Raw genomic sequence first — 24,226 nt, 5'->3', positions numbered from 1 at the left:
GATTTTTTTTACGATGTCCTTCTCATTCATCAACATGATCGTAACATAAGATGGAGTCTAAGTTAACAACCAGTGAGTTGAGATGAAGTTGGAAGACGTGGATTTGTAACTACCCTCTTAACATCAGTACAGCACTTTAGATAATTGTTTCGTTTTGGAGGAAACAATCCAGTGTAATCTAAAATTAGAGTAACTAATATCGTAGCAATGGCATATATACACCCTTGTGCAAATTAATTGAAACAAATGGTCATTTAACAATATTTTCAGCATGGCAGCCGGTGTAGGCTTGCTGGACACGCTGATTTCCTTTAATAGTATTTTTCACATGAAAAGAGATTTGGAGGTCAAAGGAATGAAAGTCAGCTCTTCAACAGTTCGTCGTAGGCTTCTTGATGTCGGTCAAAGGGCAAGGAGACCAGTCAAAAAACAACTTCTAACTAACTCAATGAAGAAAAAACGGTATCAATGGGGTCTGAAATACAAGAACTGGACGCAAGAACAATGGAGGAAGGTGTTATTCAGTGACGAGACTCATTTCTTCGTAGAGGGTCAAAGAAGTCTGCATGTTCGCAGATATCCAGATGAGAAACTTCGAGAATTTCACATCAATCAGTTCGTAAAACATCCCTTGAAGAAGATGTTTTGGGACTGTTTCAGCTACTATGGCGTCGGAGCCTTACATATCGTAGAAGGTATGATGTGAGGACCACATCGAAGTTTTGAAGAGAAGGGTTGTTCCAGAATTGAAAAAGAGATTTCCAGATGAATCTGGCATTTTTCAGCAAGATCAGGCTCCGTGCCACACATCGAAACTTGTGAAGAATTTTATGACTACAACGCGAATAAAGGTGCTGGACTAGCCTAAAAATTCTCTGGACTTAAATCCTATTGAAAATCTTTGGGCGATTTGTAAAGAAAGACTTCGGGGAAAAGACTGTACTACGAAAGATAAGCTAATTGAGGCATAATTCAGGTGTGGTACCGCGATCCAAAAATTAGTAAAGATTGCAGTCAACTCGTGGACTCGATGCCAAAACGAATTAATGATCTTCTGAAAAATAAAGGCAGTCATATCATGTATTAATTTGTGAGTAATTTTTGGATTCTTAGAAATAAAACGCAAAAAAATTTAAAAAATCGTAATTTTCCGTCTTGTTTCAATTAATTTGCACAAGGGTGTGTATATATATATATAATCATTGAATAAAAAATATATAGCAAATGTTTACTTATCAATCTATTTCAACAAATTTTTTTTAAAAAAGTTGGGAAACAGGTAAAGAAATTACAAAAATTAAATATGACATAGAGAAGGGAATGCCAGAAAGTACAGAAATAATGGATGTATAAATACACAAAGTTATAGAAAAATTCCTCTGCAAGTGGCAATTAAGTAATGAGTCAATATTATAAACTCATGATTATTAGCCACTTTAACACTATATAGCATTATTAGCTGGAGATGGAAGTTATTAAATTCATGATTAATGAAAGGTTATCTTAGGAGATGAAAAGTTGCTTCCGTTGAATATATAAATATGAAAAACACACCAAAAAACTACAAAACAGAAAATGTGAAACCATAATTTTGCGTGTACCTCCTACAAGGATCTAACAAACTTTCATGCAATATTTGACGAAGCCCCATTCAGTGCTCGGCATGGCCAGGATGTTAGGGCGCTCGTAATCTGAGGATCGTGGGTTTGAATCCCCGTCACACCAAACATGTTCGCTTTTTCAGCCATGGGGACGTTACAATGTGACGTTCAACCCCACTATTCATTGGTAAAAGTGTAGCCTAAGAGTTGGCGGTGGGTGGTGATAACTAGCTGCCTTCCCTCTAGTCTTACACTGATAAATTAGGGATGACTATTGCAGATAACCCTCACACTCTGCGAAGAAGTTGCATGAACAGACAACAGGAAAAACATTATGTTAATATAGATTCACTTTAACTGCTTTATTTAAACCCAAATTTAAGCAACTAACAGGTAGGTATTTAACATTTAGTTGTATATAAAAATTAGTTTTGGAAAGATTTAGCTACTTATGTAGCAGTTTTTGTATGGCCATGTATATTTATTTCTAACTTGATTCTGTACTTTCTAACATTATCATCCCTATTCACATTATTAATTTTTGTAATTTGTTTATCATTTATATGTGTGTGTGTAGTTAATACTAACTGGTAAACAGTATATATATACACATAGATAGTGCCAACTTGTAAACAGTGATGTGTAATCTAAGTTAATATTTATCGCCGTTGTATCCAATCGCATTTGATCACGTGACGTATTCACTAACAATACTTCGCGACTCACCTCTCAAGAAAGGAGGCACGAGAAGACGGCTGTGGTCTTATTGTAGGGGGGATTTAAAATTTAACAACTGGCAATCGTGGGTAAGTTGATTAAAAATCGTGTTATTTTGTAACTTAGTTTGTATTCAGGTATAATCATTTCCTTCAAAAAATTATATTGGTTTAATTGTTATAATATCTATTATAGCATTCAATTAATTATTATCCCAACAAGTCTGTGAGTCAGCAGGTTGACGCCATTTTGGTATGTTCGATTGGGTGATGATGGAAAAAACCTAGCTGTAACCCTGAATTACATTAACTATAATACAAGTTAGCTTTTGTCTTTGTGTAATTAGTGTATAGTTGTGCTTTTACATCAATAAATACGATATTAATAATTTTGGTACGAGACCGTTTAATATCTTAATGAATTTTGTAATGAACCAGAAGTTTCAGCTTAACCCTAGCCAAAAGATAAAATACTGTCTTTTGATGTGGTTTTAAGTTTTTCCTTCTCATGTTAGTTCGTTTATTTATAAGACTGACCCTGAACAATAAGGACCATGTGGTTTAATGTTTTGTTTGGCTTAAACTTGCCAGTATTTTCAGTTTTTTGGTGCCAAGTCTGTGGTTTTAGTTAATATTTCTTTGCCACTTTGGATGCCATTAATGATTGTAATTGTGCAGATATGTTTGAAAAGGATATGAGAAAAGTGTAGAAATAATTATATAAATGGTCAATGCCAACAGTAACAGTTTTATAGCCAAAATATTGGTAACTTATTAATATTGTGGACAAATATTTGGCTGTATTAGTTAGTTTTGCTACTTAAGATTCATAAACCTGGATATTTCTCATATAAAGTATAATGTGCATAACATAACCCTATCACATGTTATTTTCTGTATATCAATACTTCCTTACCTTTGATGTAAGTGATGTGTGCATTCTACAGGGAAAGGAGGAATATTTCTGTACTTTCCAGTTTCTTATTTCACTACTGCTACTAGAGTAGCCCTAAAGAGACATCTGACAAATTCTTAATGCATACACTTGCTATACCTCAAAGGCCAAGTTTATAATATGTACATCATAGTATGTGTATTGTAAAGTCTAAAGGGCATCCTTATTAAGGCCAGTGTAATTCCAACTTCTCTTTGGTTTTTCTAATGGATACATTATAAATAATAAAAAGAAGTTTTAATTAATGTAAGTAACATCTTTCTCATTATTTCAGTGTTGTCAGTCATGACATTTGCAATGTTAGATATAATTCTTGTTTAAATAACATTTTTAAAGTATATAAAGCTGTACATATCTTGAGGTTGGAAGATACCTCTCAACATAGAAGAATTTTTAACATTTCGAACCAGTTGCATTCCTCCTGAATAGAGAAAGAGTGGATGTCCTGAGTAACATGTTTGGGAGCACTAGAAATAGATATTTAATTTATTAAAATAAATTATATAACTGATTTTACAATAATAATAAAAAAAAATGTTGGAAGTAGATGTCTATTGAAACAGTCCAGTGGTAATTTTCATAAAAACAGTGATGAATAAGTTGAATAAGTAAGTGTTTTGTAGTGTATATGCAATATGCTTGTCTCTTAGGCCATTTACAACCATATTTTATTATTTCAATATGAAAATTGTATTGCATTTGCTTTTAACATTGACTCCCACATGGCCCACCACCCATGAGTTGTGCTCTGTTTTCTTTTTAAAGGGCCACTTACTGGTTGGGATACACTGGCTACATACACACTTTTCTTAAACAAAGTAATAAAATAACTAGTGGGACCCTGGAAAGTATCAGTAAAATAGGCTTAGGAACCAACGTCTTATGAAAACTGACTACAATACATTGATGGCAAAAATGATTGGATTTCAGTGCAGTGGGGCCATCTTGCTTGCACAGTAGAGCAATTTTTTTTTTTAAAGTAACCCTGTAGATTTTTTTGTAGAGTGCCATTGTTCTTTGTCATGTTACTGAGTGAAAGAAAAGACTGCTACTGGGGTGAGCACTTTTTTTATATCGTCGTTTTGATAAGAAGTGTCAAAGGGAAAATTTTCAGTTGAAATCAATTTATTTGGTATGATGCAGTATCCTCATGTGTATAATACCAATATTTTATATCCCACATTATGGCTTGTACCCTGGGATCTTTTTAATTAGTGTAGTGTATTTTGTTTATTTTTGTTTCAACTTTTTAGGTTATAACAAACTAATGTAATTAGTCAAAGGTTTGGATTTGCTGTTTTTTACCAGTCCTTACTTTTGATTTTGCTAGCTTTATCAGCATTAATTTTCTCTAATATATATGTATTTAAATTCAACAGCAACAGATATGGACTCAAACACATTCTTTTAATTATTTGATAAAGGAAGTTTAGTGTTCTTTACAAAGTTTTTTTTTTTTTTTTCCCCTCACATTGGTCATAGAGCACATAACAATACTGACTAATGGATGTTGGTATTGATATGAACTTTTAGGAATCCCACATTATGAAAAACATTTAGGTTCTAATGACAACAAGTATTTGTATGTGTACCAAGTTGTTTTACCATTTTACTACAGGCTTAGTCACAGGGACCGACCTTGCAACCATTTTTGTGCTTGTCATAGTTTTCATGCTATAATCATTAATACAGTTTGTGTATCTACAAACTTTTGCAGATTGTAGTAAACATTATGAGGTTAATGTACACAAAATATCAAGTTTTTGTAGGTAATGTTTTCTCGTGTATTTTTTCTTTTAATATTTGGACTATAAAACGTGTAATTTTGATTTTAAGACTAAATATACTTTTATGTACCAGAAAGTTTCAAGTTTCACATGCAAAAAAACTATATTTTATCTGCTTTTTTTTTTTTAGTGTTGTATTTTTATATGGGTTTGGTCAATTTGACTGACCAAGTAAACACTGTAAAAAAATTAGGAACATTATATAAATTAGATTACTTTTATTCTAGAATGACTACGTATTGTAACATATAAACATGTTTATTCTAAACAGCTTAAAATATAACATTAAACTAAAAATAATAAATATATGTAGATGTATATTGAACTTCCAGCCATGCCTGATTAACATTACAGAAATTGCAGTGATGTAGAGCATGTGTACTTATGTTGCTGTATCCCAGAATATAAAACTAGCCTATATGAAGTGACCTGTCTTAGCTATGTTTTAGTTGACCAGTATTTTGTAAAGTAGTCACATTTCAGTTATGTATATTTCTTTATTACTGTTTTACAAATAAGTTCTTAAACTTATTTTTCTTAGAACAGTACATGAAGAAGCATAGCAAACAATTACCTTTTCTAGTTACAAACTTTGTATTCATTTGCTGCCATAAATTGTTTAGCCCAATAAATTTTCATGGAGAATATAAAAAAAAAAAATTTAGGCAATAAATATATATATAAAATAGTAAATTATGATATCAGTAGTTCAGAATTCCAGTAATTTATCATACTTGTAACTAATCTATATTTGGGTCTGAAAAATGATTTTTTAAACTTGCTAATGTCTTATCTTACACCTTGGAACCTAGCATGAAAAGTATTTTCCTATACAAATACTTCATATTGGCTAAAGCAACCAGTAGAGGAGCATTTTGAACTCTCGATTAGTTATACATGTCATTTGGTGAAGTAGGTTTATGTAACAAAGTATTTTAAAAAAATAGAGATAGATGGAGCCATGTTGGTTGATTTGATAAATGTTAACATTACAGAAAATAGAAAATATAGGAGGTTCTTATCTTAGATTCTAGCTTGTTAATATCGGTAATTTGAGTTTCTAATTCATAAGAAACTATAGATTGTATTTAGACATCACAAACATCTAATTTTACCAATGGTTCATTGAATGTACCACATGATGCAAAGAGATTGTTTAAGGTTTTATTTTAATATTCACTTTTAAATTTGAATCGTCTACAAATTGAATCAAATGTATTGACATACATTCATAAAATAGTAGTTCAATAAAATTTTGAGTCTTCAAACAAGATGACATGGCCTGTGACCACAGGTAGACCTGTGTTGATTAGTGTTAACAGGCACTCACGTCATTAGACTGTATCTCTCTGTGAAAAGAAGGGTAACAAAACTTTCTAGAGTACTAAAGAAAAATCATTCTTTACCTTGGAACTATGCTACTTAACCAGTTAGATGTACAAGTTTCCTAGGCTTTTTGTTAAACAAAGGATCTTTTGAGATGTGCTTAACTTTGAAATTAATTTCATTAAGAACTGTTAAGGGTTATAATCCTTGTTGTACTATTTCTTTACAAAAGTGAACCACAAGATTTATGAAAGTTAAATAAATTAGAATAGGGTTAAGATAGAAGTTAATAATCCAATTTGTCCAGCATAAAATAAAACACAGTAAATATGAAATAATTATAATAGATGATAGTACATAACACATTTTGTTGCTTTTTTCGGTAATCGTGTTTATACCTGTGATCCTGAGGCCTAGACATCCTTCATCAGGAATTGTCATATTCTACATTATTGTAGACTGGAGGTACTTTGGTGAGCAGTGTTACTGCCAGTTCACATCAGATAATTGGTTTTGTCATATGTTCTTCACCTGTGTTCATTACCACTGTCATAACTCGGATATATATTTTTTTCTCTCACTCCATATGTTTCTGTTAGTTCATGGGTGAGATTATTACACGACTTCCAGTGTTGGGATGTCTTTTTCATGTCTCTGAAAAATGAAGCTTTTGTTTTCTTTTTCTTCCTACATTAAAAGTTTTGTTTCTTTTAGGGAATTGAAAGTCATTTACTTCTCTGAATGTATTTTCAATAGCGTGAAACATTAAATGTAACTAATATTGTTGATATACTGTGAAAAAAATGTGTTTACTTTATTTAACAAGTAGGTTGAAAAAAAGTCAAGGTGTTCATTGCTGAGTCAAAATATTTTTTTCTTAAATTGTTTTTCCAAAATTAGAGTGCGTCTTTCATGATGTAGTGACTTATAAGGCATTAAATACTATATTTTGTAAGCAGCAATGCACAAATACAGTACTATGCCTACCATTATGTTAAAGCTAAATATACATGTACAATACTACCATACATTCCATTAGATTATTTTGCTCGTGCAAGTAGAATGGCAGCTGTGGAACAGCAGATTAAGTGTTCAGCTTTGTGTGTGCTCTGATAGGAACTTTTTTTTATTATGGAACTTGAATTTGTACATTAAGTCTAGCATTACTGTCAGTTAAAGTTTCTCATAATTTCCCAGCTTATGTTTTGAAATTGCTAGTAAGTCATTAGAAAAAAATGTTCTGTTAAATTGCAAATTATTTATTTATAAGTTAGTATTTATTAGTGAAGTTTTGTCTTTTACAGACCCTTTTCTGTAGGTAACCATTGTCTAAGGACTTATGGAGAGGGACTCTGATCAGGTATCACAGAACGCTCTTTGTCGTTCTGGTTGTGGTTTCTATGGTAGCCCTGCCAGTGATGGTTTGTGCTCCCAGTGTTATAAGGAACAGGTGAGAAGAAAACAATCAACTCCTCCAAGCTCTGGTGTTACTGGTCTGGTTAGTCCTACAAGTAAGTCACAACCTGAACAAAACATTTAATAATTAATATTCAGATGGCATTTGCTTTAAAAAAGTTTTGAAAGGGTAAATGTAAAAAAAGAATAACTGATATATTAAGCTATTAAAATGTGTCTGAATAATTAAAAATTATCGCATTTGAAATTTTATTTCAAAGGTCTGTGTTGAAACTCATTCATGTAGGGTTCATACTATAGGCTCAAAACATTTGCTAGTTAGGTAAGAATTTATCCTGAGTTTATTGACTGTTTCAAAATGTATGACTAGCAGACATTGATCAGTGAGTGTATGTGAACATATCATTGCCCTGGACTCGCAAACCGTCAACTCATCTAAATTAATAGTTGTTTGCTACAGTTTAAGTATTATGTTGTATAAAATTATTTTATGCTTGCCTTGTGCCAGGAGTTTATTTTTACTGAAAGTAAAATCATTGCACTCCCTTGTTGTTGTTCCACTCCTATCTATAAAGTGGTCATGACATCAACATTCTTAAGGAATTATTTTATGTGGGTGTACTTTAAAATAAAATTGAGCACATAACCATTAAAATGGTATTAGTTAAGTGTCTGTACTTTTACATATGGAGGTTTGTCTTTTAAAAACTTCCAGTAATTTTGACTTGCCTCCATTATATATGTATATCGTATTAAATTTATTGTGTTATGAATTCAAGGTTTTTGAATGTTTGACTTTTCAGCCCCTGAGACAAGTTCAGAAGGACTTGTGGCAGCTGCCATTTCCTCAGCAGAAAGTATGTTAAACACTGCTTCCCCAACAGTTCCTTCAGCAGTTGCTTCTCCAGATCCTGAAAGCAGTTTTTCCGAGGTTGGTCTTGCAGCTCAATTAAATATAATAGAAATTATAAATTCTATAAATGCTATTACCAGGTTATTACCATATATTCATCCCCAGTTTGTATGCATCTAGGAAAGTGGTTTTAAAATGGTTTGGTTTGGTATTTAAAAGATACAATCATATTATAGAGCTTATGTGTATCATATGTTTTAAGTACTTCTATTTTTTTTGTCCCATTGAAAGTTGTAAATATCAAAACTGTAAAAAACAATAAGGCCATTAGAGATAGTCTAGTATGGGTAAAATCACAGTAAAGCTGTACAACTGTGTAAGTACTATTTCAGTCTAGGATGGCTCATAAATCCAAGAATAGATTTCTGAAGATTTATCAAGCATAATAAATTTTGTAAGGGAAATTAGTGCAAAGATATAATAACTCACGGTTCCAAAATGTATTGCAGTTAGTAAACTAAATATTCTTGAACAGCCAAACTTTCATAGCTCACTACTTGTTATTAAATAAGATTCAATCTATTTGTTGTGAAAGGTAATTTGAAACAAAAAAGCATTAGGCATGAAGTTTTTCAGTGTGAAAGCAACTTCTTTCCTCTTTAGATTTATATTTTGAATGTTTACATATTTTTAGTTTATTAAGTACTGAATTGTAATTAATGAAAAGTTAAATTATTGAAATCTTATTTGTATATTTAACAATAAGATAATCATAATGAACACTTCGTAACAGTTATCAGGTCTAATATGATTTCGTTGATTTCTAAGTAAACTGTATTGTTTTACAAGGGTATATAAATTTCTTAATTTACATTTTAATGCTGGAAAAGACTTGGAATTTTTTGTGGGTAAGGTATACAAATAATGCATTTTAATGTTAGTTAGTGGCAGAACTTTATATGTAAAGCTCACAAGCTCTTTGTCTTCACCACCATACAGTATTCTTGCTTATTGTTGATGTTTTAAGCTATTAGTCAATATTAATAAAAGAGAAAATATAATCAAGAGAAATTGTGATGCTCATTTTTACTTTAAAATGAGAAATTGAATATAAAATAATAGCTTAAATAATCTTGTACACCTTTCATCATTTTTAGCTGTTCTATATATAGATTACAAAACTTTATTCATGTTACTAAGGTTCAGTAAACTAACAGTTCTACCACATATGTTATTGTTGATTTTTTTACTGTCTATTAATTAAGATCCAATAATCAACTGAAATATTTTGAATATGAAATCACACAAATCTTGAACTTAAATATCTAAACAAATTAAGTGCTATATAATTTCAACAGTTATGACAAAGAAGTTTTTGGTCTGATGCCTATTTATCCATATGCACTAACCAAGTTAGTAGTCATTACATTTTGCCATAACAGATAATTGTGGTTACCAAAGAATTAACGGTGTTTTCTTATAGTGGGCCAGTCTAGCATGTAAGAACATTTGAAAAGTCATGCTTTAATGTTGCATCTACATTAGAATAATTCTTAACAAAAACAATACCAAAGTCTAAATTAAAATATGAAAAGAATAGCCAACACAAGTAATATTGTTCTGTGTACCAGTGTCCATCCATTATTAACATTCAAGTTTACCTAATTTTGCATTAAAATTCTATGAAAGTGTATTCAGTGACAGGTGGTTGTGGAAATGAGAACACAGATTTTGACTGGAGAAAGATAGTTTATTGAAGCAAAGCACACTACATTTATATAAAGATACGAATTCATCTATCAATAATGGGTGAATCTACAGTAACTAGCTATAATAAAGGTAAGTTTATTGATATTTAAGGTTGAGTAACTTATTTTTTTCATTTCAAGGTAAACAAACTTTGCGACATTTATTTCAAAGAGACTTTCTCGTGAATTTAGTGCAAATGAACTCTGCTGTATGTATTATAAAGAATACCAATAACAATCAAACAAAGTGCTGTTTTGTTTTTTTTTCCACCATTTTACCACAGGAAGCATTTTAAGGCAATTAACAAAATCAATCAGAACTGAAAGATGAAGGTTTTTACACAGTACCAATAAGGTATGTTAATGAAATGTTGGAACCATAAATAATGCAAAGGACATTGAACAGTGAAAATTAGTCATTTTTAAAGAATACAAATGTCCTAAGTATATTTAACAAGAAATGTGTCAAAGAAATTTTGGGCTTCTTTTGTGGAGAAACTCGTATGTTCTGCTTCTCTCCATATACCTTTTAACAGTCATTTATATTGCCATCAAAAATGGTAATTTCACATCAGTTGTAAAATGTACTGTTTTAACAAATATTTATGTAGAAATGTTTTTTACAAAATTTGAAAGGTTGATGATCATTAGACTGACTTTTGTTTTTCTGGTTTTGTACATTACCAAACATTTCTTAATGATCTATTTTGGTTAGGTATGGTAGTGGCATGTTTGTGTCTAAAGCAGTGGTTCTCAAACAGTTCTGTGAAATATTCTAAATATGTAGCACCAAATGTGCTTCTTTATGGTCATGTAAAACAATCCATGTTTATTAAGGCCAACGTGACCTTCCTATCCTAACACAAGGTATCAAAATAGAATATAAAATAACCCCACAGTAGTGTATTTCATGTTTCTAATTAGAAAAACTGTCCTCTTTTCAGATGCAGGGTCAGACAGGTTTGCCCCAAATTTAATGTTACTTTCCTAGTATGCTGTGAGCACAAAGTTTTGGGACCCACTGCTATAAAGTCTTATTTTTCAGTGTTCTTTATATAGTGGATGGTTTCAATACATTTTTTCTGAAATGTATTGCTGGTACCATGTAAAATCTTTGTCAGCTTTTGTTTCTTGTTCTATTGCCATCTTCATACTGTCAAATGTGCACGTGTTAATTTGTTGTAAAGTTCCCTTTTGTTTACATAAATGTTTTTGTAGCATTCTTGTATTTAACAAGAAAACATAGAAAATCAGTAAACATTTCTGTTTTTTTACCTTGTAAGTTCAAGTCCTTTAGTTTGAAATTAATTGTAAAGGGAACTTGTTAAAAACTAAATTACTGACTTCAAATTGAGATTGTGAAGAGGCAACTAAAAATGAATAGAAAAATCTAACACTTGCATCTCTACAAAGGTAAATAAATATTTCTAAGTAATTTTTTTACCACTTTATATGTGTGTATGCACATGTATTACTACTATTTTCTGTAAAGACATGGTGTTTAAGGAGAAATTCAACTACATATGAAACCAAAACCTAGTTTCCACTGCAGGAAATATATGGCACTACACTGCAGTTTGAGACATAGAACATATGAAATGAGATGCAAATTTAGTTTTTATAGCAATAACTAGTAAAGTAATAATTTCAAGGCTTCACAGCAAAGCTAAGGATTTTTCTCACAGTATATATGTTATCAGTAGTGCCCTATGAAAATCTTTTTTTACTCATTTGGTTTTTATGTCTGCATGGCTTTTTTTGCAATATGCATGTTTCTTCATCTAGATTTCATATATTTACATGATCATGGTACCATTTGTAGTTGGAATATGGTCTATACAAACATGTTAACAACTGTACAGTTAGCTAATGTGATTTTTGTTTGAAATACTATATGTTTCACTTTATTGTTTTATTTAATTTCATGTTTACATGCAAAAAAATTGAGAAATTCAAATTTCTTGTAAGAGCAGTTTTGAAATTTCAATTTTTTGCTCTCATGTTTCAATCTCTTTGACCTAGCTGTGGTCCATTTTGTTAAATAAAACTCCAAACATTTGTGAGCACTTTATATTGGCATTTTATTTGTGTTTTATGCACAGTTTGATTTTGTAAACCAAATGAAGAAATGTTAAAAAAAAAAAAAAAAAAGAATTGGTTCAGAATCTTAGACTGTGCTACAAAACTTGTTTTAAGTTGCATATGAAAGCTGCTGTTTCCATCCATGCACTATGTTCTTGTGAAGGCTTCTCAGAAATCAATCTTGCAAAGTTGAATGATCTGTTGTGTCAGTTTCAAATTTTTGTATTATATAAATCAATATCTGACTTGGTAAACATCACTAAATTTACAAAAACATGACTTTAAACTTCAATATTTTAAGGAGTCTGGGGCACTTTTATCCCAAACTAAATATGCACATATAATTTAACATTGATATATTTATTTATATTTCTGTTTTTATTTATTTCAAAGGAAAGAAGCATCAAGACTAGATGGAATACTATGGGAAAAGCAATACCATTGATCAGGGACTTCTTCATACCATCAACTGTGACTGTCATTTTGGCTGCATATCTTTTATCTTTCAATTGCACATTTACCTATAGAAATTTGTTGAACACTAGACATTTGTACAATTCATCTTTAGGAATCAAACACACTTTTCTATTTGTTTGATAATGTTGAAATAGCTAAAGAATTCACTTGTGGGGAGAGAAGATATCTTGCAACACTTTGCATAGCTCTCCACTTCTTGTCTGTGTTAGAAAACAAAGCCAGTCAACAGTAAGAACATGTTTTGTTATTTGATAAAAGATTGGACAGTTAGATACAAAGTAATCAGTTAATGTCCACCTCAACTTCTAGAGTTAGTGTCTAGTTATGATACCTATCCCACTTTATGAAACATCATTCGTTTACACAGATGTACGAGAAATTTGAAACTGTGTGTGGAAACTTTGGTTCTAGTAATCTTGTTAAACTATCCATGGATATACTTACTGTTAATTGGCAACTGTATTCCACAATGTAAGAAAACTGAAAAAAACAAATAGGACTGTACGTATATAAAAAATTTTACATGTATATATATTTTCTCTACGAGTGGGGTTTCTCGTCATCACTGAAATAGAACTGTGGGAGAGCTATTGCTTACATAGATAAATTATTCAGAGGTGGATGTGCATTTATAGATTGAAAGGTTAGCCATGTCCTTTCATCTCAGTGATTGCTGTTTTAAAGATTCACCATCTCATTGCAATTACTTCATAGCTGTGACAAGTTGCATAATATTCTTCCGAATTTCTGAAATCATGAGTGGCTTTAAATGTTGATATTGAAGGAAACTTTGGTATCATATCTTACATTGAACAATATGTCAGTACACTGAAGTCTGAAGAACTTGTAAGTAAAATAATTAATTATTTACAGACAGTTTGAAGATGTTTTACATACAGAAAATATTTTGAGATTGCCGAAGAAATCAAACCATTCTTGACACTGCCAGGCAAGTAATCCCATGCTGCCATTTTTCTCCAGTGACATAATTTCTTTGATCAACAGTGCCATAGAAAGGCTCACTGAGCTTGAAATAATGAAAGCTGTCATATCCACATCAAAACTTTTGAAAATTAGCATGCAAAACTAAAATAATCACATTGACATTTTGAAATTGAAGAATTGCTTTGTTACTGGAAGAATTTGGGTGGAGTATGAATGAAAGAAGAAAATCAATGATAAAGGGTTATTTGAATTCATTTGCAACTTCATGTTTTTCCTCTTGAAGATCATACCTCATGAGAAAAAGAAAATCCCTTCTGGTATACTTTCTTGTGAGAAAGTGGAAATTTCTTGATTCTAGGGTTCTAAACTCTGGAAAGAAAAGCATGTATTAGAAAACTAATCTGTGTTCTATGGTGACAGACTTTGTTTCGGGAAGGGCAACCATGAAGAAGTTTTGTAGGAATTTAACCATTTTTATGTGCTTCACTCTGGAAGTCTATCTTTCAGTACATCCAGGCCAGAGTATGAGAAATTAAATACATACTTTCATGACCACTTGGGCAACAAAGATATGTTTAGACATCTTAGGTGATTGCAAAGATGGAGTTCATCCTGTCACATGGACAGGCAACAGTGGAGCATGGCTTTTCAGTGAACAAATGGGTTATGGAAGAAAATTGTACTGAGCAACCCTTGAGGTTATTAAGGATAGATTTGTAGTATGAGAGTTGTGCTTAGCATCAGTTGTTTTTACGTAGAGCAATTACTTTTAGTAGCAGGTGCTGGCATAGGCACTATTCATACGTAGAGGGTCAGTGCAGAGAAAAATAGTCTTAGAAGAAAAATTATGGAGAAGCTTTTGAAATGTCAAGGCAAAAAAGAAAGTAAAGGAAGATTTCCAAGACCTCTCCAAATCAGCTGGCAAGTATGCATAACCTGATGCAATTCAGTAGTACAAGAACTGCCAAGGTTAAAAAAGCAGAAAATAATAATTAAATCTGTGGAGGTAGAATTAGAGTAAAAAACTAAGAACTAAAGGAACACCTTTTGTGTAGTTCATTAAATATCTTGTTTGTGGACAGTATAATATATTAGAATGAATTGTTTGTTTTATACATTTTGTTGAAGATCATATTTGGTGTACTCTTAATAATTTTTTTTACATCGATGAACTGTGACTTGATTGAGTCTTTCAGTTGTTGGGTTCTTGTGTACATCGTTGTTGAAACATGACCTGATGTACTGCTTTCTCAGAATAAAACATTTAACTACATCAACAAAACTGGTGTATCAAGAAAGTTTATTGGTCTAGAGATTATTTAGAATGAAAAGGGAATATAATTTTGATTTTTGCTATTATGTTGTTATAAGGTTAAATAAAGCACCAGCCTTATTTTTACAGTTTATTACTAGTTATTTAAAAATTGTCCTTGAAGATCATTAAAAGGTTTTTGAAATTTAATCAGAAAAATGTTGAACCCTGAACAGAGGCTTTAGCTCATAGGATTTGTAATATTGACACCATATTTGCCCAATTATGAGGTGATGTTTTTGATTAATAATTAGTCTGTAAAATTTGTAGACACCTTATAATCTAGGCCAACCAGAGGCTGCTTCCCCCTTCTCTAGCCTGTCACATTATGGAATGCCCTGCTAACATATTTCGATGCATACATGCCATGCATTCACTCAAGGCTGTTGATAATTCTTACAGCTACTCCACATACAGGCTGCACATTTATACTATGCTTTTGATTTTACAGACCTAGAAAGGGTAAAAATGTTCCATTTTTTTTCTGTGTCATGATTCCTTAATATAGAAGTCACTTTACATTTGAGATTGCCCTGTGTGTGTGTGTGTGTGTATATATAATCTAACTAATATGGTAATTTTATGTTGTCTCATCAAGGAAGTGTCATTATGAAGACATTGATGACCTTTGGGCTGAATCGGCAAACTTTCATGACTTTTATCTCATTCTTCAGAATAATAAAGATGAAGAAACTATATTAAATCTTTTTAGTTTACAGAGTATGTGTTTAGTCATAAATAACTTGCTCAAAAATTTATTTGTGGAAACACTGCTATGTTCTAACTCAGTGAAAGTTGATTATACTTCCAAATTGCTTCTTTCTTGGAAACCACTTTCTTCATCAGTAATACCATGTAAGATAGTCATGATTGTGCACTGTTGTTTATTTACAGCACTAAAATTGGGTTCCATTACCCTCGATGGACTCAGCAGATAACCCAATGTTGCTTTGCTATAATAAAATGCACACACATTGTTTAACACTGCATTTTCTATTGTAACAAAGTTGTTCAAGGTATGGTAAGGCCAAACTAAGCCACACGGTGTCAGTCACGTCTCTTATTTGAGGATGTCAACTATTGAAACTGTATTTAAGCACCTTAAAGACGTAAAAGTTAATTGAAATTTGATGTAGAGACTGAGGCTTGACACGTTTGTTAGAATACGATTCCATTTTCTACAAAAATCTTTCTCATGAAAATAAACAATAATTTTAGGATGTGGCTTGAAGCTTGTGAGCTTTAGTCAACTTCAACTCCTTGTTCACTGTCTCATTACTGATACCATGAGATAACTGAGCTTCACTGTGATGTCATCTTTGATTCTTAAGTTTCTTTCATAACTGTTGTATTCACTTTGCAAATAAGGTAGTGTCTTCTATTGGCCTGGTATATTGAAGTCTGTTTCTGTCCTAAACACAGCTGTGACTTTTCTGAAATACATTGAACTTGATAGCTTTTATAAACTACTAAATTCTTTGGCCCTGTTATGTTTAACGTAGTTGCTTTACAAATATACTAGTTAAAAAAGGTTGTGACAATCTTTGTATAAGTGTACGTGTGGTGTGTTACAAACTTGAGTAGTTAAGAATTCACTGTTAACCAAATGTATAGGAACTGTGTTGTCTGATACCACAGCTCACATATGTGGACATGCAACAGCATGAACACATGCATGTGCATATTTTTGATATACAGTAATCAAGTACAGCAATTCACATATTTGTATGGTTTTTTAAATATATATATGAAATTAGTACTTTTTTTATTAACAGAATTAGGAATGAGGAATGTTCTATTAATTTTGCATTTATTTGCTCAAGTGGTTTTCTTCTAGAATTGAGCCTCAGCATGGCCAGGTGGGTTAAGGCATTCAACTCATAATCCTGAGGGTCGTGGGTTCGAATCCCCATTGCACCAAACATGTTTGCCTTTTCAGCTGTTGGGGCATTATAAGGGGATGATCAATCCCACTATTCATTGGCAAAAGTGTAGCCCAAGAGTTGGCAGTGGGTGGTGATGACTAGCTGCCTTCCCTCTAGTCTTACATTGCTAAATTAGGGATGGCTAGCACAGATAACCCTCGTGTAGCTTTGCGTGAAATTAAAAAACAAACAGTTCGTCTAGAATTGTCTTATATTTGCTTCATATAAATAATATATTTTCTGTTTACGTTGTGTTTTAGGGATTTGATAAATTGATAATATGAATTTTTCAATGCACAATTTGGTTTTTGCTAGGTCTCCATGTTACTGGTGTCTCTTGATCTAGAGGCAACGGTAATAAAAACTTAAGTAAATACTTATATTGTTAAACAACACTCATAGGAAAATAGTTCTCATGAAAACAAAGAGAATTTGTGTATATTAGATTTATTATATTCATTTTTGATTGACATTTCTGGGTTCTCAAATAAGTCACTTTAATAATTTTGACGATATTGAAATTTGAATATTATTATTTAACCTTAAATACTTTTGCACTTGGTAATAGTGAAGGAAACATTTGATTTTAAATACTTTTCCAATGAATTAAATTTGTAATGAGAATTATTAATATTTGAATTAAAGCAAATAAAATTACTCAAACTTGGTATCTCATATTTTTTTAACACAAGTCACTGTCAAAAATTTGTTCCCATACACCAAGAGGAACCTGTTTTCCGTTAAAAATCAGAAACGGCTGTTTGTTGTTGTTAATTTTGCTGAATAAATAATTGCAAACAAACACATTTTCAAATATAACAAGTTTGAGACCCTTTTTAAAATGAAATCTATAAATCTAGTTGGCATATGATGATTGTTTTTTTGCTTGTCTATCTGTAAAGTTAGCACGACAATGAAAAATATATTGTTAAGTATATATTTATGACAAAGTGTCCTATGATAATAATTTTGGTTTATACAAAGTTGATGGTGTGGCTTAATTTTTTTTATATTGATTAAGATTTTATAAGTTTAACTTGTGAAACTATGAGTCAGTGTTTATTTAAACTTGATGTTTTTAAAATGAATATATATTTTATACATAACTATGCTATGCTAATGTAGTTTATTTATTATTTAGAAACTTTGATAAATCTGAAGTCAGAGTCTCAACAATTAGAAAATTGGATGAAATGTATGTTAGGATGCCAAAAACACACATTTAAATACTTTTATTTTAGTTGATAAGTTGTTACTGTCAGTACACTGCTGGCCAAAATCTTAAGGCCAATGAACATGAAAAAATATGCATTTTGTGTTGTTAGACTTAACCATTTATTTGAGTAGAGCTTTGAAAGATGAAAGTAAGAAAAGGGAAAATAAAAAATAAAACTTTTTAGCATTTAATAGGGAAAATGTGAACACTATGAAATAAGCCTAAATACCAGCTGGTTAAAAGTTTAAGACCATACCAAAAAGAAGTCCTAAACAGGGTAGGAAATGCCCAACAAGAGGTCTCAGTAGTGAGTTGTGAATAACATCAAACATTTGCTTTGGCATGGTCAATGTAATTGTTTGCAGAAGGCTGGCTGGAATGTTATTCCAAGTGATGAAGATGGCTTCATGAAGATCATGTGCTGTTTGGATTTGATGTCCATTTCTATTGGAATGCCTTGCCATCCACCCCCAGACATTTTCAGTGGGGTTCAGTTTTCATCTTTCAAGCTCAAATAAGTGGTTGAGTCTAACGATGCAAAATGCATATTTTTTCTTTATGTTCATTGGCCTTAAGATTTTGGCCAGCAGTGTATATACACATTTAAATACTTTATTTAAGTTGACGAGTTGTTACTGTTTGTCTTTGTTAAATATCTGTGAAAATGAGTTGTATACTTTTCCTTAGTTCCATATTTCTTTCAAAATGTGTTTTAGCCACAACCATCTGGCAGCCAAGATATTGGATCTGAAGACACTTCTGTTTCCAGTGACACTTTTGTTTCAGATACAACCCAGTCTGAGGAATCTACTCCAAAAGATAATAAAAAGAAGAAAAATCGGTGCCAACTGTGTCGTAAAAAAGTTGGACTTACTGGTACGGTACTGGCTACGGATAGTTTGAAATTATCTCGTAAAAGAAACTCGTGTATACTTCCCATCTGAAATTTTTACAAAACCGACATGTTACCTCCTTTCTGGGTCACTTTGCATCTTTCAGGTGTCAAATGTACATATCAAAATGTTTAGGGACAGTGAGGAACCTGTTGGTCCAACTAGGCTGCACTGCCATTTAAACTATTAAATGAAAATTCAAAGCCAGCCCTTCTCATTCATATAGTTATCAAGCTTTCACTTACACTCGCTTAAATTTACCACCTCAACAACATGTAAAGGCAACCTATTATTAAGGCCAACCACTAAGTTAAAAAAAAAAAAAGTAAAGCTGCATGAACGAAAGATAACTCTTAGCTGCTAAAATTTACATTTGTGTCTTTAGTCCTACCATTCTAACATTTATGCATGAAAAAATGATGCATCAACACTATTAATTCCTTTAACAATCTTAAGTTCCTCAATCAGATCCCCTCTAACCTCTTCTTTTTCAAGAGAAATTAACTTTATGGATCTAATCTCTCCTCATATGAAAACACTTCCACTCCAGATACCATTCTAGTAGCCTTCTTTTGACCCTTTACAACAATTCCATGCCCTTTCTGAGGTAAATGTTGCCTAACAGGTGATCTTGAGAATGAAGTTACGACCTGTTTAGACTTGTATTTCTGTAGATACAACCTAAAATCCCATTTTCTTTTCACTAACATTATCAAACCACTTGAATGGCTTTAGATAGTGATCAATTGTTACACCAAGATCCCTTTCTTTCGTTACACTGTTAAGGTTATTTCCAACCAAATTATATCTCAAATGATGATAACTCTCATGCATTATCTTCCATTTATTATAATTAAAACCTATCTGGCAACTTGCTCAGTGATCTAAATCATTTTGTAAATTAGCAGCATCCTCTTCACAGCAAGCGACAACTTTAAACCTCGATTTATCTGCAACTTTAAGTTATTTATTGGCTATTCCTTCATCCATGTCATGTAATTAAAATAAAAAATATTTAATACTGATCCCTGAGGTTATATTAATCCAATTTGCATGAACTTCATTTATAACAATCCTCTGATTTCTTCCATCCACTTGCTTTTCTAACAAATTTGCTAACTTACCTCCCATAACTGTGGAGCACTTTGTCAGTTGCTGTCTATAAAACTGTACCCTTACCCTCATCTACAAAACAGTAACTTTTTCAAAGATTGTCAAAAGACATCTTAAGACAAATTTTCTCATAGCAATACCATGTTGATTATTCAATAAAATTCCAGACTTTACTAATTTACTGTGCAAAGCATCTTTTATCAGGCTATCCAAAACATTTCCCACAGTTGATGTAAGACTAAATAGGCCTATAATTACTGGGACAAGTTTTTTGCTTTCCTTGAAAAGAGTTGCATCATCCAACTTATAAAACCTGTGGTACCTGTCTCACTATTCAAGGACTGACAAAAAAGCTGAAGGCACATCTGTTACCAAAATTTTAAAATGTAACTAATAACAATTTTAACTCTTATTTAAACAATTTTTTACTCAAATGTATTTTAGATTTTGTTTCTTTCACTTTTAAATTAACTGCAGTTCTGAGGAAACTTATAACATGCTTATTGATTTCTTTACTCTTTTTCTGTTAGTTATAAAACATAGGCTTATACTTGTTAAGAGACTACATTAAGGGTGTAATCGGTAAGTTTGAAATCACCAGAGGAAGGTAATGCCAGTCTCAAATTCTTTCTCCCACTTTTTGTTTTGGTATATTAGAAAAACTCTGTTAATTACTGGTCTAATTTCCAGTTTTTGAGCTCTTTGGGTAGGAAATTAAATGCATTTAATGAATTGAGAACTTTATCAAATCTACTTGATTGATAAGTATCGACTTATCAAGCGATTGTGTTATTGGTCATGTTATTATAATAGAATTTGTAATCTATAATCCAAAATTTGGATCTCTGAAACTACCACACCAGTCATAACTGGGCAGTATTTTTACATTTAGACAGTATTTTTTTTATAGGTGAGCAATAAATAAAACAGTTGAAATTTGCACAGTAAATTATGTTTCAGATTCAACCAGTGAAAATTACAAAAAAAGAGGTAAGTTTCAAGTAATGAAAAAAACAAGCTTCAAAAAATTATTTGTTCTTTAATGAAAATCTTGAGTTTTCCAACAGAAGAGCAAGGCACTTTTATTGATAACTTTATCCACAAAGAGATACTTCAGTAAAATTTACTCTGTGATTTAACACTCTGATGACAGTTCATTTTCAAACTAAAATATCAATAAAACCCTGTTTCTTATGGATGGTGAATATTATTGATTGTAAAGTCTGCATACATAGTTCTAGAACTGCCTAGATAATTCCAGAGAACTAATAGTTATACCAGCTTGGAGAGCAGTGTTGTGATCTTGCACAAGTGGCTTGGATCCAAACTATTTATCAAGTCAGTGAAACTATTTTACTTATTTTTGTCTAAATTTTGTTAAAAATCATTCATTTTGTTATTCATAATGTTTTTTTTGTTTTCTTTAGGGTTTGAGTGTCGTTGTGGAGGGCTTTTTTGTAGCGTACATAGATATGTAAATGAACACAACTGTTCGTTTGACTACAAGCAGCACGGTGCACAGGAAATCAGAAAAAACAATCCTTTGGTTGTGGGAGAGAAAGTGCAGAAAATATGACTGTTGAAAAGTAGTATGTAAGAGCTGGAAGAGATGAGATGTTTTTTGTTTCTTTTTTTTTTCCTTCAGACTTAGACTGTTTAGCAGCAAAATTGTGTTTGTCTAATACAGGAAAGACTGTCGACAAGTGAATATCATTTATTTGCAGGTGATGCTGTTTGACATTTTATGCTTTTTATCAGAACACAAGTAACTTCCATCATTTTCATTCAGGAAAACATGTTAAAGTTTAGGAATGATACAGAGATCTTTACGATGTTTTGTATTTGCTTTGTACAATTGCATTAAACCCCTTTTTCACAAATTAAGGTAGATAAAGTACTGATCAACAAATTGTATTATTTCGTAATAGGAACTTAAAAGGGGTTAGTACATATACTTGCATTAATTTAGGCCTGAAGTGTTTTAACAGCAGTGTACTTTATCTTATGGCATTGATTTGAAAGCTAATTCTAAATTAGTTGTTTAAAGTGTGTGTGTGTGTGTTTTGTTCCCTTAGAGGAATAAACTGGGATGTGCAAAGAAAGCACAACAATTTCTTCATTGTAGGCTGTTTAACCTACTTATAATGTATATTATCACCATCATCGTGAATATAATAAACTGTTACATAGTTGCTTGTGTTCAATCAGTTTTAATATATATAAATATATATTTTTCAGACAGTTGATTTATTTTTTTTAATCTTCTGAACAATGCAGATAATCAAATTTTTATTTATAAGTAAGGCATAATTCTTACCATAATAATCAAGTCCAAGACTCACAGAAACAGTCACAGTAACAAACTGAGATGTTAAGGAAATACACACTGATATCCTTTATTTTCATTGTTACAAATGTCTTCTACTTTCTACCTGTGAAATGTATATTTCTTTTAAGAAATTTTCCAAGATTCTTAACATTCAGAGGCGGTATGTTTTAGAGAAAAAGTTATAAGCAGTTCAACACAACTCTGTTGGTGTTTCAGAAAGGTGTGACTCACCAAAGTGTGTGTGTGTGTGTACATTCTAAATTTCACTAACTACAAATTTACTATTTTTCAGCTAACTAAATTTCCGTCATCTATGGTAACTTAAGTTTAGACTTAAAACCTTACAATTGGGTTTAATTCCCCTTGGTGGACAGAACTCATATTATGTTTGTATAGTTTGTACTGAAACAAACACTAATTTTTCATGTATGAATAAGATTAACATATTCTTAATTTATGACAATTACGTATACTTGTACTCAATAACTTGTAAACTGTTTTTTACTCGCTCTGTAAACATATTTGGATTTCTAGAATATGGAACATTGATGCGTACAAGTTCTTGACAGTATGAAAAAATAAAGTGTGAAGCCCAGTCTATTGTTCATTGTACAACTTGTCACTGAGCTTCTAGTAGTTTCATTTCTCATTAATAACTCTGGACCAGGGCAAGAGGCAGGGAATAGGCCTAGACTTTTGTTGTGCTCTCTTCTCCAGAGTTACTGACATGATGTGAAATTTCTTAAAACTAGTGTAACTTGGTGGCAAGTAGTACACTAAACGATAAATTGGGCTTTACCTGTTGTTGTTTTTTTAAATCGTAAACAACTTTTCTGGCACAGTAATAACATTAATGTTGTATATTCTTTAAATTCCTGTATCTATTATTTCACTTGTCTGCTGTTACTGATGAAGAGTTGAATTCCCTGAAACTGCTATAATTTGGTAACAGGCAGTAAATCAAATGATGGATTAGACTTTACATCAGTTTTTGTAGCATTTTAACTCAAATGATACTGTTAATCCAATCAAATGCTCATTTTATGACCAGTCAATCCCTTGCTTCTATTCTTTTTTTTTTGTAAATCGATCTGATTGAAAAAAAAATTATATAACTGGCATGTTAATTAGATATTTTATTACTCTTAATTTGAGTAAGTTGAATATCGTACATTTACAAATGTCATGCCTTTTTTGTCGGTTTTTTTTTCCTTTTAATATTTTGACTTTATATGTTTTTTCATACCATATATCTAGTCTATTCAAAGTACACTTTTGGTAATATTTTTTTCTGTTTCCTAAATTTAGCAATAAAATCTAATCTTTGTCAGAATGTTATCAAAGAAAACTGTATCGTTTATATTAAAACTTAGTTATTATTACCATGATCCCTGCAATTGTTCTTAAATTGAACCCTAACAGTTAATATAAGTTTAAGGGAAAAACGTGTAAAACAAAATTATAATTAAATGGCATTACACTCAGTTAAACGAAAAATTCAAGTGTTATTTGTTAACTTGTTTAGTTGATAC

General features: G+C 31.5%; 1 protein-coding gene across 2 annotated transcripts; it reads left to right on the top strand.

Moving 5' to 3' along the window:
- Positions 1-2,248: 2,248 nt before the first annotated feature.
- LOC143239653 (AN1-type zinc finger protein 6-like) lies at positions 2,249-22,557 on the top strand. Of its 2 annotated transcripts, none has more exons than XR_013021289.1 (5): positions 2,249-2,407; positions 7,690-7,896; positions 8,605-8,732; positions 12,878-14,827; positions 19,076-19,153. XR_013021289.1 is itself a non-coding variant. In XM_076480980.1 (5 exons), the coding sequence occupies exons 2-5, from the start codon at positions 7,725-7,727 to the stop codon at positions 21,939-21,941; spliced, it is 609 nt and encodes a 202-aa protein (XP_076337095.1). In that variant the 5' UTR covers positions 2,250-2,407; positions 7,690-7,724; the 3' UTR covers positions 21,942-22,557. The 2 variants fall into 2 exon arrangements, 1 of the variants encoding a protein (XP_076337095.1); XM_076480980.1 differs by lacking the exon at positions 12,878-14,827 and adding an exon at positions 21,793-22,557 and having other exon boundaries at positions 2,250-2,407; positions 19,076-19,235.
- Positions 22,558-24,226: the final 1,669 nt, after the last annotated feature.

The sequence above is a fragment of the Tachypleus tridentatus genome, chromosome 13 (genome assembly GCF_004210375.1).
Source record: "Tachypleus tridentatus isolate NWPU-2018 chromosome 13, ASM421037v1, whole genome shotgun sequence".
Lineage (NCBI taxonomy): Eukaryota > Metazoa > Arthropoda > Merostomata > Xiphosura > Limulidae > Tachypleus > Tachypleus tridentatus.
This window is presented reverse-complemented; position numbering and strand designations above follow the sequence as displayed.

What these genes read in the sequence shown, in the direction of transcription:
- LOC143239653 (XM_076480980.1), top strand. Translation starts at nt 7,725, where the DNA reads ATGGAGAGGGACTCTGATCAGGTATCACAGAACGCTCTTTGTCGTTCT. An exon ending in TGGTCTGGTTAGTCCTACAA is followed by an intron (nt 7,897 to 8,604) that starts GTAAGTCACAAC and finishes TTGACTTTTCAG; the next exon opens with CCCCTGAGACAAGTTCAGAA. An exon ending in CTGAAAGCAGTTTTTCCGAG is followed by an intron (nt 8,733 to 19,075) that starts GTTGGTCTTGCA and finishes AATGTGTTTTAG; the next exon opens with CCACAACCATCTGGCAGCCA.